General features: G+C 40.2%; 2 protein-coding genes across 2 annotated transcripts in view; both read right to left on the bottom strand.

The window, feature by feature from the left end:
- LOC121388826 (putative G-protein coupled receptor F59B2.13) overlaps window positions 1–9,321 on the bottom strand; it is a 42,303-nt gene extending 32,982 nt beyond the window's left edge. Inside the window, exon 1 of the mRNA XM_041520337.1 lies at window positions 7,630–9,321. Coding sequence (XP_041376271.1) covers window positions 7,630–7,712 — 83 coding nt within the window. The 5' untranslated portion in view covers window positions 7,713–9,321. The remainder of the gene's footprint in view (window positions 1–7,629) is intronic.
- A 7,321-nt stretch (window positions 9,322–16,642) lies between these two features.
- LOC121389170 (lateral signaling target protein 2 homolog) lies at window positions 16,643–17,122 on the bottom strand. The gene has a single exon (XM_041520777.1). It carries the CDS (start codon window positions 17,120–17,122, stop codon window positions 16,643–16,645), a length of 480 nt encoding a protein of 159 aa, XP_041376711.1.
- Window positions 17,123–17,339: the final 217 nt, after the last annotated feature.

The following is a 17,339-nucleotide window of genomic DNA, read 5'->3' as shown; positions in this document are numbered from 1 at the left end:
ATCCCATGACCGATGATTCAGAGGTGTCGTTAAGCATAAATGTGTTACTACCCCACTCCCCCCACAAAAAACAAAACAAGACAAAAACACCCCACCAAAACCCAGAAGGAAAATCCAACAAAAAACCCAACCCAACACCAGACAAACAAAAAACACAACAGAAAAAACCCCAAAGAAACCCCAAGCTATCAATATCCCCCCCCCCCCCAAAAAAAAAAACACAAACAAAAACAAACCCCAAAACAAACCCCAACGCAACCCTCTCCTCTAAAAAAAACAAACAATAAAAAAAAGAAAATGAAATAAACTAGACTTCCTCCCCACACACACACTATACAGTTTTGCGCAATGTAAAGAAAATTATCCTGATGTACAAACGTATTAAAATAAAATAAACCTGCCCACCCTTTAGACTTTACAGTAATTTGTTAAATCTTACTTGGCGTCTAAAAACAATAAAACTAAATAAACCGGCCTATATTAAAGGATTTACGATAATCTAGCGTCAGAGAAGTGTTACATGTTTTTCTTTATCGATCTATATACGTAATAAAATCAAATAAACGACCTAGTATTAAGATATACGGTAATTCGGCTTCAGACAAATACTGCAATTTGTCTAACAGATGGTTTAACGGTATCAGAACCAAAAAACATAAGAATCTCTTTAAGAAGGGGGCGGGATTTAGCTAAGTTGTTAGAGCGCTCGCCTGAAGTGCTTTGTTGGACCTCATTTTTCACAAAACGCATTCTTCACACGCGTGAAAAAAAACCCCGACTGTTGTTTTCACACGTGTGAAGAATTAAAGGCATGTTGTCACAGACCACTGACCTATTTAATGGTCTAACAAAGTATTACCTGAACAAAACTAATTTGATTTGTCCCTAAATGTACTTTATTCAACCATCTTCATAACCACTGTACTCTATTTATTAATGATATTATGTAAAAAATAATTGAATTATGGCAATGATCCATAATTCAAAAACTAAAATTGCCGAGAGGGTTGACATGGATTTCACTCCACCATGGTTCAGTTAAGGTGATGCAATAGCTAGATTTGGTTTCCAACACTTAATGTAATTTTTATTTATTATCCATTTTTAGAGAAATAAGGTCCTTAAATCTGTGACAGTGTGCCTTTAATTGTTAATGCACGGTCGATTTGGGATCGATCCCCATCGGTGGACCTATTGGACTATTTGTCGCTCCAACCAGTGCACCATTACTGGTATATCAATGTGCTATCCTGTCTGTAGGATTGCGCATATAACAGATCCCTTGCTACTGATGGAAACAATGTAGCGGGTTTCCTTTCTAAGACTATATGTCAAAATTACCAAATGTTTGACATCCAATAGCCGATAATTAATAAATCAAAGTGTTGTAGTGGTGTCGTTAAACAAAACAAACTTCTTTTGGTTGGAAATGACGAGCGTTCACACGTGTACTAGCTATATAGGTATAAAGCCACGAACACATTTATCCGTTTTTTTCGTCCGCTCCCGCCTCCGCACACGTTTATCCGCCGACCGCCAAATTCGATAGTGTTGAAATCATTTGTTGCGAACAGACCTGTCCGTCTTCGCATCCGCACATTTACACTTGTCCGCACAAATCGTTCCAGGCCTGAAACTGACAATGGATGCGGACAAAGATTCCCACAATGAGAAGTCATATTCGGGTGTTTCCTGACCTCGGTGTACAACCCTTCATAGATATAGACCTAAGTATATGAAACCTGGTTTAGCAAGTCACTTCTATATATTACGGGGCGGGACGTAGCCCAGTCGTAAAGCGCTCGCTCGATGCGCGGTCAGTCTGGGATCGATCCCCGTCGGTGGACCCACTGGGCTATTTCTCGTTCCAGCCAGTGCACCACGACTGGTATATCAAAAATCGTGGTATGTACTACCCTGTCTGTGAGGGTTGGCATCTTCCGACTCCTGTGATACACTTATTTTGCGTATATTGTAAAAGTAAGTAAATGAATTTGCAGATGTCAAAACATGGTGGAACGTAACTAACCAACAAAACACTGAATGCCGAATAACACTCAGTAGATTTGTTCACAAAATTATTTTGAAGTTAACCAGACTGTATCTGAATTATGTATGACGCCATGTACAAACAATTCAATTCAATTCAATTCTTTATTCACTCAGACCATATACATGATACATGAGGTAATATAATAATATAATATTTACGAACACCGACATCCAAACACAGGATCAGTGCGTTCCGCGTAGCCGGCGATCTATTATTCTGTAATGATCACCTTAATCCTCGACAGCCCAGACCACCCGAGTCAGGCGCGTTTCGTCTGATTGACTTTTTTTTAAATACTACCAGCAACGACAGTTTGATCAATCCACACACGTCGAGTTTTTAAGATGCATAAACAATTAAATATATATATAGCGGGACTAAAGAATTATGTCGAGAGGTCGAGGTTATCGAGTGTTCCAATTTTGAGTTTTCGAAGGTCGTTATTACTAGTTTGTATAGCAATTGTGCAAGACATCAAATCATCAATGGGTTACACGTCTGTTTTAATATTACAAGTAAGAAAGCATTCACTTGTATTGTATGTCAAAGACTACAAGATCGGTATAGACAGGCTTGGAATGGTAATTTAAATTCATATCCGAAATGTTCCACATACAGAATTTTGAAATCGACCCTTTCATGCGAAAATTATCTTCTATATTTACCTGAAAAACTGTGAACAATATATCTGCCAATTGAAACTGGCCGATGGCAAATGATCGATAGACAAGAACGAAAATATCTTCTCTGTAACACCACTTTAGGTGATGAATAGCATTATTTATTTCAATGTACATATTTCGCAAATGAGAGATTCATATATCTAAAAAAAAATTATTATTATGACAGACCCAATACTTATAAATTTTGTCAATTATTTAATTCGAAAAAGGTATCAAGGACCACACAAATTATGTATGTTCTTAAATGTGATTAACTCTGCTTACAAAAATATCTATACAGCCTAATTATAGACAGTACGCAATGATTAACATCTAAAGTTTACTCCTGCTTATAAATCTGTTATATTACTATACCTATTGTGTATTATGTCTCTCTCTCTCTCTCTCTCTCTCTCTCTCTCTCTCTCTCTCTCTCTCTCTCTCTCTCTCTCTCTCTCTCTCTCTCTCTCTCTCTCTCATTCAGAAGTCCAGAAGTCAGAAAAACACCATTAGTGAACTGTTTGATGCAATTTCGTCATGTCACGCCTCAGTGAAAAAAACAGATGGCGAGTCATAGACATACTTGAATCTGGGACCTCGCAGCGTCGCACGTCAATTCAACAAAGAAACTTTAACTTTAACTGTTTAGACATTGTTTGTAATCTAGGTGACAGAAAATCCCATTTACTGCAGCTGAGTCATGGTATTAAACATGTGACTATATCGGTGTTGTCATAATAATTGATGTTTACATACTTTCTTCGTTATCCATCTGATATATGTTTCTAACACAATGTGAACACTAAATATGTTCTAAATAAAACATAGCAAACATTTGGATTAGCTTCAACTATGTAAACATGTCTTGACTCTATAGTGCTGTAAAATGTCAACAAGAATGCAAGTATGCAGTACAGTAACTGTACACTGTTTGTGATACTGTTTGTGATATTACCAGAGCACACTGATTTATTAATCATCGGCTATTGGTGGGGTTTTTTTTTATTGAATGTTAAACATTTGGTAATTTTGACATATTGTCTCTCTCTCCCTCTCTGTGTCTTTGTGTGTATGTCTGTCTTTCTTTTCCTCTGTCTCTTGACCTAGTGTCAAAATACTCATATGTTAGATACCAAATACACGAAGAAAAAAAGAAATGTTTCATTTAACGACGCACTCAACACATTTTATTTACGGTTATATGGCGACAGACATATGGTTAATGACCACACAGACTGAGAGAGGAAACCCGCTGTCGCCACTTCATGGCCTACTCTGTTCGATTAGCAGCAAGGGATCTTTTATATGCACCATCCCACAGACAGGGTAGTACATACCACCCTCTGTCTCTCTTTTTGCCTCTCTTAATCTCTCTCTCTCTCTCTCTCTCTCTCTCTCTCTCTCTCTCTCTCTCTCTCTCTCTCTCCCCCCTTCCTCTCTATCTTCTTTCTATCTCATCGTCTCTCTTTCTGTCTCTCTTTGTCCTTCTCTCTATCTGTTCCATCGTCTCTCTCCCTCCCTCCTCTCCCTCCCTCATCTCTCCGTCTCTCTCTTTCTTTCTCTCTCACTCTCTTTCTGTCTCTCTATCTTAACAGTCGTAGACGTCTGATAAATTCTGACTTTACATGATAACTCTCTGGGTGTTTGTAGTATATGATAGGTTATATCAGTTATGGATACGTAATGTTATTTCACTAAAGGTTCTGACACATCGTACAATTTACGATACTAAAAGTTGTATCCCTAGAGTCATTAAATACAATATCACTTAAGAATATGACGAGTTCTATTACGTACTGCTATGATAGACTGAATATTTTAGGAAAGTAATAGATTATTGTTTAAGAATATAACAATCTATTTTCCTTAAGCATCACTAAAGAATATGATAGACTGTATCACTCAAGGTTATTATGGGTTGTATCCTTTACGAGTATGACAGATTACACCTCTTAAGAATATTACAGATTACCGTTTATGTATATTACAGCTATGACAGATTATCACTTAAGGATATGACCGATAATCGCTTAAGGATATGATAGTTTATCGTTTATCTATACGAAAGATTATCGGTTAAGAACATAACATTGTCGGTTAAGAGCGTCAATTAAATTTTTAATAGAAGTAGATTAGGGTTATTTATTTTTGGGGGACGCAGTCAAAATTTATAATTTATATGTAGTAATATTAATTATTTTGGTTTTAAAATTCAAAAAGTTTTAAATTGTTATGTTAGTTAGGTTTTTCCTGCCCCGAATCAGACCACCGATCTTATCGGAGGCCGGACTCGGGATAGGCGTGCTCGAAACCATAGTGGTATGTGAGCACGTTTAAAACATATCTAAGTTCTAAGTCGGTTAAGAATATGACAGATTATTACTTAAGTATATGAAAGATTATGGCTTAAGCATATGACATAAAAATATCTTTTACGGACATGGCAGATTATCGCTTAAGAATATAACAAATTATCGGTAAAGTATATGATAGATTATCGGTTAGGGATATGACAGATTATCGCTTAAGACGAAAAACTGATTTACTGATTACTAAAAGGTATGCTAGAATGCATTACTTAAGAAGATGACATGCTGTATTATTTTATGGCATGACAAATCGCATCACTTAGGGTATGACAGGTAGTATGCCATCTTACGTAACGCATGATACAAGCTAACTTAATTTGTCCATCATCTGTATCACTTCATACTGAATGTGACAATCAGTATTAACATTGGCGTGTTCAAGGCGACAAGCTTTCGCGAGCAATTTGACAGATAATAGTGTGTTCTATCCCATCACATTCAGTTAATGTTAGGCGCTAAAACTAATCTAGCCAATGACCGCGAGCGTTCTCCCTTCTGAATATGCTTAATTTATTATAGATATAACATGCTTCCACTTCATGAGGATACTACAAGTTATATGACAAGTAATATGTTTTAATGGTATCCTGATGGGATATGTGCTTAAAGTAATTATTCCAATGGAATTACATAGACAAGTGGTATTATGTGAATTTTATAGTGTGGTTAAAAATGGGTATGTGCATTAATGTGTGATTAGGGATGAGATGGTGCTCCAATGAGTGATACAAGATAGGTGGTATACCAGTATATGATTAGGGATAGGATGGACTGGTACACTAATGATTAGGGTTATGGTGGTGCTTGGTAGGTGGTTAGGGATGGGGTGATACACTGGTAAGCCGTTAGGGATGGGGTGGTGAACTGGTAGGTGGTTATGGATGAGATGATGGATCAGTACGTTGTTAGGGACTGGGTGGTTTACCAATGAGTGGTTAGGGATGAGCTGGTGCATCTATGAATGATTAGGGATACCATGGCGTACCAGTCAGTGATTATGGATAAGGTGGCGTAATAGTAAGTGGTTAGGGATAAGGTAGTGCACTAGTGATTGTGGGTGTACCAGTAATGGTTAGGGGTGAGGTGGTGAACCAGTGAATGGTTCGGGACTGCGTGGTGCATCTACGATTGACCAGGGATAGGCTGGCGTACCAGTCAGTGATTAGGGATAAGGTGGTGTAAGAATAAGAGGTGGTGATTAGAGATGAGATAATGTACTAGTAATGGATGTGTATACTGGTTAGGGATGGGGTGAGGCACCGGTAAGTTGTGCACAATTGAGTGGTTATGGGTGGGGTGATGCATCACTGAGTGGTTAGAGGTGGGGTGAGTGGTTAGGGATGGGGTGGTGCACAACTGAGTAGTTAGGCATTGGGTGAGTGGTTAGGGGTGGGGTGCTGCACCACTGAATGGTTAGGGATGGGGTGAGTGTTTAAGGGTGAGGTGAGTGGTTAGGGGTGGGGTGCTGCACCACTGAATGGTTAGGGATGGGGTTGTGCACCACTGAGTGCTTAGGGATGGGGTGAGTGGTTACGGGTAGGGTGGTGCACCACTGAGTGGTTACGGGTGAGGTGGTGCACCACTTAACGGTTAGGGATGGGTTGTGCACTACTGAGTGGTTAGGGGTGGGGTGAGTGACTAGGGATGGGGTAGTGCACCACTGTGTGGTTAGGTGTGGGTTGGTGCACAACTGAGTAGTTAGGCATTGGGTGAGTTGTTAGGGGTGGGATGCTACACCACTGAATGGTTAGGGATGGGATTGTGCACCACTGAGTGGTTAGGGGTGGGGTGCTGCACCACTGAATGGTTAGGGATGGGATTGTGCACCACTGAGTGGTTAGGGGTGGGGTGAGTGGTTACGAATGGGGTGGTGCACCACTGAATGGTTAGGGTGGGGTGAGTGGTTAGGGTAGGGTGGTGCACCACTGAGTGGTTAGGGGTGGGGTGAGTGGTTGGGGTAGGGTGGTGCACCACTTAGTGGTTAGGGGTGGGGTGAGTGATTAGGGTGGGGTGGTGCACCACTGAGTGGTTAGGGGTGAGGTGAGTGATTAGGGGTGGGGTGGTGCGTGACTGAATGGTTAGGGGTGGGGCGGTGCATCATTGAGTGGTTAGGGGTGGGGTGAGTGGATGGGATAAGGTGGTGCACCACTGAGTGGTTAGAGGTGGGGTGGTGCATGACTGAATGGATAGGGGTGGGGTGGTGCACCACTGAGTGGTTAAGGGTGGGGTGAGTGGTTACGGATGGGGTGGTGCACCACTGAGTGGTTAGGGGTGGGGTGGGGTGGTGCACCACTGAGTGGTTAGGGGTGAGGCGAGTGATTAGGGGTGGGGTTGTGCACCATTGAGTGGTTAGGGGTGGGGTGGTGCACCACTGAGTGGTTAGGGGTGGAATGGTGTACCGGTATGTAGGAAAGAAATCAGGCACTAAGATACTTATCCATACGCAATGAACACATTGTATTGATATTTAAGAACAGAAATATACATTTATTAATAAATCGTCAAACTATTTATTACTCAGTAAAGAAAACCTTTATGTACTTACATTGTGACATTTTCGATTTTCTTATTTCCATAATGTGACTGCACAGTAGTCAGAATGTTTGAAGTATCCAGCTGTGTCGTCATCCATCAAATGCACGTGACTAACCTTGGAACATGCACTTTTTTCACTGACAGTATTGTTTACTGCATTTAATAGTTTTGAAACCCCACAACTCTCTGTTGAATATTTGTGTTGCTGTTTCCTTTTCCCCTCACACTGTTAAGAGATTTGTTGTATTCCAGACACGATTCTTGAGGTTAGATATCTTTCTTTGATAACGAAAACAAAATATTTTGATTTCAAATAGATTCAGACCCTAGGTTTGAAGATTTTTGTTTCTTTTCTGCAAAGTAATCGAGTGTCATAGAAGAAAGATTCGTTTTCGTTTTTTCTGTTTCTATTTTGTTTGACCTGTTTTATTTTCAAATTCTTCAGCTACTCGCAATCTTGGCTTTGACATATTCATAACATTTACCTCTCTCGTGCGAACTGGTATGCAAAGCAAAATGCTTTATCTACCTCAATCAGTTACACGCAATAACCATTGCTTCTTCGCAGGTCTAGCGGAGGGTTTGTTTGTATACAAGTAATTATCCACACGAAAATAACGAGCTTTTTCCAAATATTTACTTCATACCATACACAAATGTCATTTTCTGCATGGGTAACCTTTATTTCACAACTGACAAATGCACGCTCATCTGTTTAACAGTTTAAGTGAATTTTACATTCGAAATTTCAACACTACTGTACAATCCAAGTTACTTTTACACTTGCGTAATTCGAAAGCTGAACTTCACATAAAATCCAAATCGATCCAGCTGTGTAAATAGAATATATCCACCTGTCTTAAATATATTTGTTTCATTTCTCCAAACATAGAAAATCACCTTTCTAGATCACCAAAATATTTTGCCCCATATTTTCATTGTTCACAGTTTGTTCACAGTATTAAGTGACACACTTTTTTTGTGCATTTATAGGTACTGTTGTTCATGTTAAAAATCGACAGTTTTAAATCCACTGAATATTTAACTCAGGCATCGCCTTGCATATATTTCTAACAGCCTTTCTGTGCATATGTAAGTACTTTTTTCATGTTTAAGATCCACAGTTCTAAATCCATTGGAAATCTAACTTAGACACCCGCGTGTATATAGTTCTTATATCATTTTAACTAACAGCGTTTTCGTGCACATATGAGTAAGTTGTTCCTGTTTAAAATCCACAGTTCTAACTCCACTGGAAATCTAACTTAGACACCCGCGTGTATATAGTTCTTATATCATTTTAACTAACAGCGTTTTCGTGCACATATGAGTAAGTTGTTCCTGTTTAAAATCCACAGTTCTAACTCCACTGGAAATCCTACTTGGCCACCTGTGTAAATATATTTCTTGTATTTAAACTTCACATAAAGTATCTCCGCACTGACTTGGCAAAACAAATTAATAATACATTTTCGTGTTCTTTCTTTTTCTGTAATCCTGCACATATAATGTATTTATCCAATTATAAGATCTGCCAAATAATATTCCAACATGTGTGGTGGTTGTTGTTTTTTCTCAGTTTTTATTTTTAATCAACGTCTTCTCCCTTGATGTCAGGCCGTTCCCGTAATCTTCGACAGAACTATTTTGTGTAACTCGAAGCCGCAGTGCTGCCGTGGAATCATGAATGGAATGAGTCCGCACGCGCTCTCGGCCAATGACAGCCGGTTGTCTATGACTCGATGACGTAGTCTGACTGTAGCGTCTGGATGAGCGTAAATTATTGGACAGATGTATTTCACATGCTACGATTCAGCATCATTGATTTGTGAAAAGGCCCGCTACGCGTGTAAAATCTGTTAGTGTGGCCTGCTTGCTGGCTGGCTGACTTGTTGGGCTGGGATGGTTACAGGACTAGCTAACACAATCAACTTCACAATCGAGCTGACGGACATTAAGACTTATTGACCACGTTATTGTAGTCGAGAGGTTGGTAATGACCTCTGCCAGCTGTAGCCAGTCGTATACATCAGTGTATATGTATGTAGATTGTAACACGGATGTGTAAAGGTCATACAAAATTTATGGAAAGAGTTTTGGAACTGTAAAAACAATTTTCAATGAGAGAGAGAGAGAGAGAGAGAGAGAGAGAGAGAGAGAGAGAGAGAGAGAGAGAGAGAGAGAGAGAGAGAGAGAGAGAGAGAGAGAGAGAGAGAGAGAGAGAGAGAGAGAAGAAAACCCACACAGGTTCTAAAAATGTATGACCCTCACGCGAGTGAAACAATGTAACTGTTATTCACACACTGCCATTTGTAAATAGAGAATAATACATGAGTGGCCGTTAGATACCATTTATCTCACAACTCGTTGTTTTAAAATGTATCTAACTAGCGAAAGCGACTTTGATACGTTTTTAAACAACGAGTTGTGAGATAAATGGTATCTAACGGACACGCATGTATTATTCTGTTTCTTACATATCCTCAAAAACCAGGTTTTAAGCAAATTTTAACATCTTTTTCGACTAGAAGTTATTTTGCAGCCGTTGCAATTGTAGCTAACTTAGGCGTCACAAACCCGTGATTGTCAGGTTAACTATACGTCACAATGTAATCGATTTCCATCGTGTAGTTTTTCATTGGATGTATGGCAGTGGTCATCACCTAGGAGCAGCCAGTCGTATGTCTTGAAATTTTTACCACACGTACATGTGTAAACAACCATGTGTGATAAAAAATAACGCATGGTGTCTCACCAATCAGTGTATAACAAAGAAACATAAAGTACGTGTGTGGTTGTATGTACTATACAACTGATGCTGATATCATCCAACGAGGTTGGTTACTAGCTCGTTAAAGAATATTCAAAACGCTTAGTACTCTCGTACTAAATTATCGTAACATGTCATAAAGATAATGACAGTTAATACCATATTTATGTAACCATAATTATGTACCCATGTATGGTAAATCACACGGATAACGTGTATAAATGTATAATGATGTGCATGTATATGTGTGCGTATATGCGTATATTCATACTTAAGTGTGTATATGTATGTGTATATGTAAGTATATAAGTACATACACAGATATTGCGCACTGGCTAAGTTAATAAAATATTTTTTGTCCTCACACCTTGTCTCTCATGCCGTGGCATCGAATGTTCAGTTAGCCGAATATATACGTAGGGCCTACAACCCATGTTTGAATATCTATGTATTGTATGTATGTATGAATGTATGGTATGGTATGGTATGGTATGGTATGGTATGTGTGGTATGGTATGGTATGGTATGGTATGGTATGGTATGGTATGGTATGGTATGGTATGGTATGGTATGGTATGGTATGGTATGGTATGGTATGTATGTATGTATTGATGTATGAATATGGTTATTTCTACTGACGGTTTCAACATGGTTATTTCTGCTGACGGTTTCAATATCGGTTTTTTCTGCTGACGCTTACAGAACTCTCGTCGAGTAAGTTAATCAGCCATCTTTCGTTAATCAGCCATCTTTCGTTATAGGCCATCACGAGATCCTCTGATTAAGACCAGTTTAACGCTAACGATATCTAGCTTAGCATTAATTACTTCATCAAAACATTCTGCAATCACAACATGATATTACTGGATTTTACGGCAGATTTATCACTTTCTCGTGACATGAAGCGTGTGGTAAACAGCTGTAGTGACCATAACGATATAGGTCAGTGGTAGGTGTGTGGACTGACGTCCAAAAGAACGTAACATCAGTTATCATCGAATATACAGAAATACGAGTCACTACATTGCTGTGGGCCATTTACATCAGCATTATCTAAGGACGAAATGTTACAATTGCTAAGTGGTAGCCAGGGACAGATCAAGTAAAAGTATTTTCGGTGGACTAGGGGCAAAAGGCACATGGACCAAGTCATGATAAAGGCAACCCAATTTAAAAAAAATCAAGGACAAAAGTTTGTTTGTTTTGTTTAAGGACACCACTAGAGGACATTGATTTATTAATCATCAGCTATTGAATGTCAAACATTTGGTAATTCTGACATATAGTCTTCGAGAGGAAACCCGCTAAAAAAAATCATTAGTAGCAAGATATCTTTCATTGGTACCATCCCACAGACAGGATAGCACATACCACGGCTTTTGATATACCAGTCGTGGTGCACTGGCTGGAACCCACAACAAACGCGGCACTTGAATATATTTAGAGGGGACAGGTTCCCTGGTTTTCTGTCTGGGATGCAGCTATGTATATTAAATCTCTGTTGTTTACTCTTGTTATAACTAGTTCCTATGTTTGCTTTCTCTTTCTCTTATTAAATGTCAATCTGTCCCCTTAACCAGTGTACTCATACAATGGTTGCAATAAAGATTGTATTGTATTGTATTGTATTGTATTGTATTGGATTCGCCTCTAGTAGAGCGCTTGCCTGATGCCTGATGGGTCGCAGGATCGATCCTCTTAGTGGTATTGTGTTTTCCCCCGTCCCAATTAGTGATCCACGAATGGTACACCAAAGACCGTGATATGTTCTGTTCATGTTATATTGTTAATAGCAGGTTATGTGGCGGCAGCGGGTTTCTGTCTTCCTCTCCACCAACCAAATGGCAATAACTATGTTATATAACATATACAATTGTTTCCACTAAAACCACCTTAAAATGAAACGTACATGTTAGACACCAAATAGCCGTAGTTTAAAAGTGGTGAGTTGTCGTCAAACGAAGATACCTGTCCTCCCCATTAACACTTGAGCTATGATCTTGTTGACATTTTGCTTTTCACGTTCAGTAAAAGATGTCTCACAACACTTTTTCTACTTAAGCCAGGTCCATGTTAACTTTTCATGTTGACATTTTGCTTTTCACATTCGGTAAAGTATGTCTCACATTGCCATTTAAGCCATGTCCATGTTGACATTTTGCTTTTCACGTTCGGTAAAGGATGTCTCACAACTGTTTACTATTTAAGCCATGTCCATGTTGACATTTTGCTTTTCACGTTAAGTAAAAGATGTCTCACACCTGTTTACTATTTGAGCCATGTCCATGTTGACATTTTGCTTTTCACGTTCGGTAAAGGATGTCTCACAACTGTTTACTATTTAAGCCATGTCCATGTTGACATTTTGCTTTTCACGTTCGGTAAAGGATGTCTTACAACAGTGAACATATTTTTGCAGTAGAAAGTCACATTGCTTGCTTATTGCATCATTCATTTTCACTACGTTTACACTGGCGATGCGTTCCTAATATATTTCAGTGTATTTATAATAAGTCAGTGTGGTGTCTGTCATGTCAGACAATTATGTTACTAAATTATATACATACATACATATATATAAACGTTTATACCGTTGCACTTCAAAGCCCATAAAAGTGCATATGGATGCAATGGAATATCAATTTACAGAGAGAATGAAAACAGGTTAATAACGGTCAATATTAATGTGTCACTTTACAGTTTATTGTTACACGTTTAACTGTAATAAAATCCAAGATCGAGGTTAGCCAGTAACAATGTCTGATCGATTATTTTTCTCACTATTATTTTCTCAAACTAGCATAATATGAGCCAATTAGGACTAGTCTCGAAATATAAGAAATAAGAAAAATAAGAAATAATTCTGTTTTATGGATCCCGTGCTGCGCTACATAAGGAATAAAGGACAGTTTTACTATAACGAAGGAAGGAAGGAAGGAAATGTTTTATTTAACGACGCGCTCAACACATTTTATTTACGGTTATATGGCGTCAGACATATGATTAAGGACCACACATATATTGAGAGAGGAAATCCGCTGTCGCCACTTCATTGACTACTCTTTCGATTAGCAGCAAGGGATCTTTTATATGCACCATCCCACAGACAGGATAGTATATACCACGGCCTTTGTTGCACCAGTTGTGGAGCACTGGCTGGAACGAGAAATAACCCAATGGATCGACCCTAGACCGACCGCGCATCGAGCGAACGCTTTACCACTGGGCTACGCCCCGCCCCCTTTACTATAACGAGGTCATCCGTACAAGAACAAGTCTATTCATTCGGCCAATCAAATTCTATTCCCGTTCTTCGCTAATACATGTTGTCGATATAGACACCAAATAGCAGTAGATTGAAATGTACTGTTTTGTTTTTGCTTTGTTTTTAATTAAATTATTTATTATTATTATTATTTTTTTTTTTTTTTTTTTTTTTTTTGGGGGGGGGGGGGGCTTATGTTTGCTTTGCTTTGACGCGTTGTCTTTTGTTTTTGTTTCTGTTTTTTGTTTCTGATTTTGTTTATGTTGTTTTTGTTTGTTTGTTGTTGTTTTAACCATTGAGATCGGCCATATTATACAACCCCTGTAATTGTCCAGGACAATCGCAATGCCGTGGAGTTTTTCATTCTACACGGCGCCTTTTCGCTGTATACTATATGAATTAGTTTTCCACAACATGGTTTTTGTTTTTGCCATGGACATTTTCTTAATTACATGATGTAATTATTATGTGTGATACTTTATGACAGAGGTCTCACCATGGACTCCCCACACCATTCCGACCAATGACCCACGTCAAAGTGGGAAGTCAATATAAAAATCCCTTGTTTTTTTCCGAAGGAGTTTGCTAGTAGTGTGAGCAGCGGATCATCCCATATCTCTCTCACCGAGGTAACAAAACTACATCCCCGTGCGTTAACCTTTTTTAAAGATGCCAAAGCAAAGGTTAATTTACCCTGAAACCAAAGACCACCCAAGAACCGGCCCATGGATCACGAGCGGAGCCAGGATTTATTTTTAGGGAGGGGAGCAAAAGCAAAAGGGCACGTGGACCAATTCCGTGAAAATGGCAAATCAATGAAAAATTCAAAACAAATTCTTCTAAACGAGGCACATTAATTTGTGGGTGGTGTGGGTGGCTTAGGGGAACAGGTCCCCCCTGGTCTCTTCCTTGGATCCGCCTTTGTGGATGTTTAAAGACCTGTATTATATCAGTGCGTGTACTGAAACCCATATTATCTTTCAGCTGAACAACTCTCGTTTGTCACCATGAACTCATTGATCTACCAGCAAGATATGCACACTCCGGCAAGGTTATTTATTCACAGCACCTCTCTCTTTATATGTTCTTTTTTTGGAAAACAACTACTGGAAATAACATATTCTAAAAACATTCTTGATGAACATAAAGAATGCGTGCCACTACAAATGAACTGTTCTAAAAATGATCGCAATGGGGCGTGGGTGGTGGAGGTGGTGATGGTGGTGTGGTTGTCATGGCGGTGGTAGTAGTAGTGGTGACTGTGCTGGTAGTGCTGGCTGGTGTATTGCTATTGGTGGTGGTGTTGTTATTGGTAGTAGTGGTGTCCTTAGTGGTGGTGGCGATTGTGGTGTTAGTGATGTGGTGATACAGATAACGACTTCAGTGCTGATTGGGGTCATGATGGCGGTAGTGGTAGTTGGGGTCATGATGGCGGTAGTGGTAGTTGGGGTCATGATGGCGGTAGTGGTAGTTGGGGTCATGATGGCGGTAGTGGTAGTTGGGGTCATGATGGTGGTAGTGGTAGTTGGGGTCATGATGGCGGTAGTGGTAGTTGGGGTCATGATGGTGGTAGTGGTAGTTGGGGTCATGATGGCGGTAGTGGTAGTTGGGGTCATGATGGCGGTAGTGGTAGTTGGGGTCATGATGGTGGTACTGATTGTGATAGTTGGGGTCATGATGGTGGTAGTGGTTGTGATAGTTGGAGTCATGATGGTGGTAGTGGTTGTGATAGTTGGAGTCATGATGGTGGTAGTGGTTGTGATATTTGGGGTCATGATGATGGTAGTGGTTGTGATAATTGGAGTCATGATGGTGGTAGTGGTTGTGATAGTTGGGGTCATGATGGTGGTAGTGGTTGTGATAGTTGGGGTCATGATGGTGGTAGTGGTTGTGATAGTTGGGGTCATGATGGTGGTAGTGATTGTGATAGTTGGGGTCATGATGGTGGTAGTGATTGTGATAGAGTTGGGGTCATGGTGGTGGTATTGGTTGTGATAGATGGAGTCATGATGGTGGTAGTGGTTGTAATAGTTGGGGTCATGGTGGTGGTGGTAGTGATTGTGATAGTTGGGGTCATGATGGTGGTAGTGGTTGTGATAGTTGGAGTCATGATGGTGGTAGTGGTTGTGATAGTTGGGGTCATGATGGTGGTAGTGGTTGTGATAGTTGGAGTCATGATGGTGGTAGTGGTTGTGATAGTTGGGGTCATGATGGTGGTAGTGGTTGTGATAGTTGGGGTCATGATGGTGGTAGTGGTTGTGATAGTTGGGGTCATGATGGTGGTAGTGATTGTGATAGTTGGGGTCATGATGGTGGTAGTGATTGTGATAGAGTTGGGGTCATGGTGGTGGTATTGGTTGTGATAGATGGAGTCATGATGGTGGTAGTGGTTGTAATAGTTGGGGTCATGGTGGTGGTGGTAGTGATTGTGATAGTTGGGGTCATGATGGTGGTAGTGGTTGTGATAGTTGGGGTCATGGTGGTGGTAGTGATTGTGATAGATGGAGTCATGATGGTGGTAGTGGTTGTAATAGTTGGGGTCATGATGGTGGTAGTGGTTGTGATAGTTGGGGTCATGATGGTGGTAGCGGTTGTGTCTGTTGATAGTTGGGGTCATGATGGTGGTAGTGGTTGTGTATGTTGATAGTTGGGGTCATGATGGTGGTAGTGGTTGTGATAGTTGGGGTCATGGTGGTGGTATTGGTTGTGATAGTTGGAGTCATGATGGTGGTAGTGGTTGTGATAGTTGGAGTCATGATGGTGGTAGTGGTTGTGATAGTTGGAGTCATGATGGTGGTATTGGTTGTGATAGTTGGAGTCATGATGGTGGTATTGGTTGTGATAGTTAGGGTCATGATGGTGGTAGTGGTTGTGGTAGTTGGGGTCATGATGGTGGTGGTAGTGGTTGTGATAGTTGGGGTCATGATGGTGGTAGTGATTGTGATAGAGTTGGGGTCATGGTGGTGGTAGTGGTTGTGATAGTTGGGGTCATGATGGTGGTAGTGATTGTGATAGAGTTGGGGTCATGGTGGTGGTAGTGGTTGTGATATTTGGGGTCATGGTGGTGGTAGTGATTGTGATAGATGGAGTCATGATGGTGGTAGTGGTTGTAATAGTTGGGGTCATGGTGGTGGTAGTGATTGTGATAGTTGGGGTCATGATGGTGGTAGTGATTGTGATAGTTGGGGTCATGATGGTGGTAGTGATTGTGATAGAGTTGGGGTCATGGTGGTGGTATTGGTTGTGATAGATGGAGTCATGATGGTGGTAGTGGTTGTAATAGTTGGGGTCATGGTGGTGGTGGTAGTGATTGTGATAGTTGGGGTCATGATGGTGGTAGTGATTGTGATAGTTGGGGTCATGATGGTGGTAGTGGTTGTGATAGTTGGGGTCGTGATGGTGGTAGTGGTTGTGTCTGTTGATAGTTGGGGTAATGATGGTGGTAGTGGTTGTGGTAGTTGGGGTCATGATGGAGGTAGTGGTTGTGATAGTTGGGGTCATGATGGTGGTGGTAGTGGTTGTGATAGTTGGGGTTATGGTGGTGGTAGTGGTTGTGATCATGGTGGTTGTAGTGGTAGTAATAGTTGGGGTCATGATTGTGGTAATGTCGGTGGCGGCCTTGATGATAACATCCCAGAGCATTGTTCACACTTGGACTTTTAGATTTTAATTAGTATTCTAATTA

The sequence above is a fragment of the Gigantopelta aegis genome, chromosome 14 (assembly GCF_016097555.1).
Source record: "Gigantopelta aegis isolate Gae_Host chromosome 14, Gae_host_genome, whole genome shotgun sequence".
In the NCBI taxonomy this organism is placed as follows: domain Eukaryota; kingdom Metazoa; phylum Mollusca; class Gastropoda; order Neomphalida; family Peltospiridae; genus Gigantopelta; species Gigantopelta aegis.
This window is presented reverse-complemented; position numbering and strand designations above follow the sequence as displayed.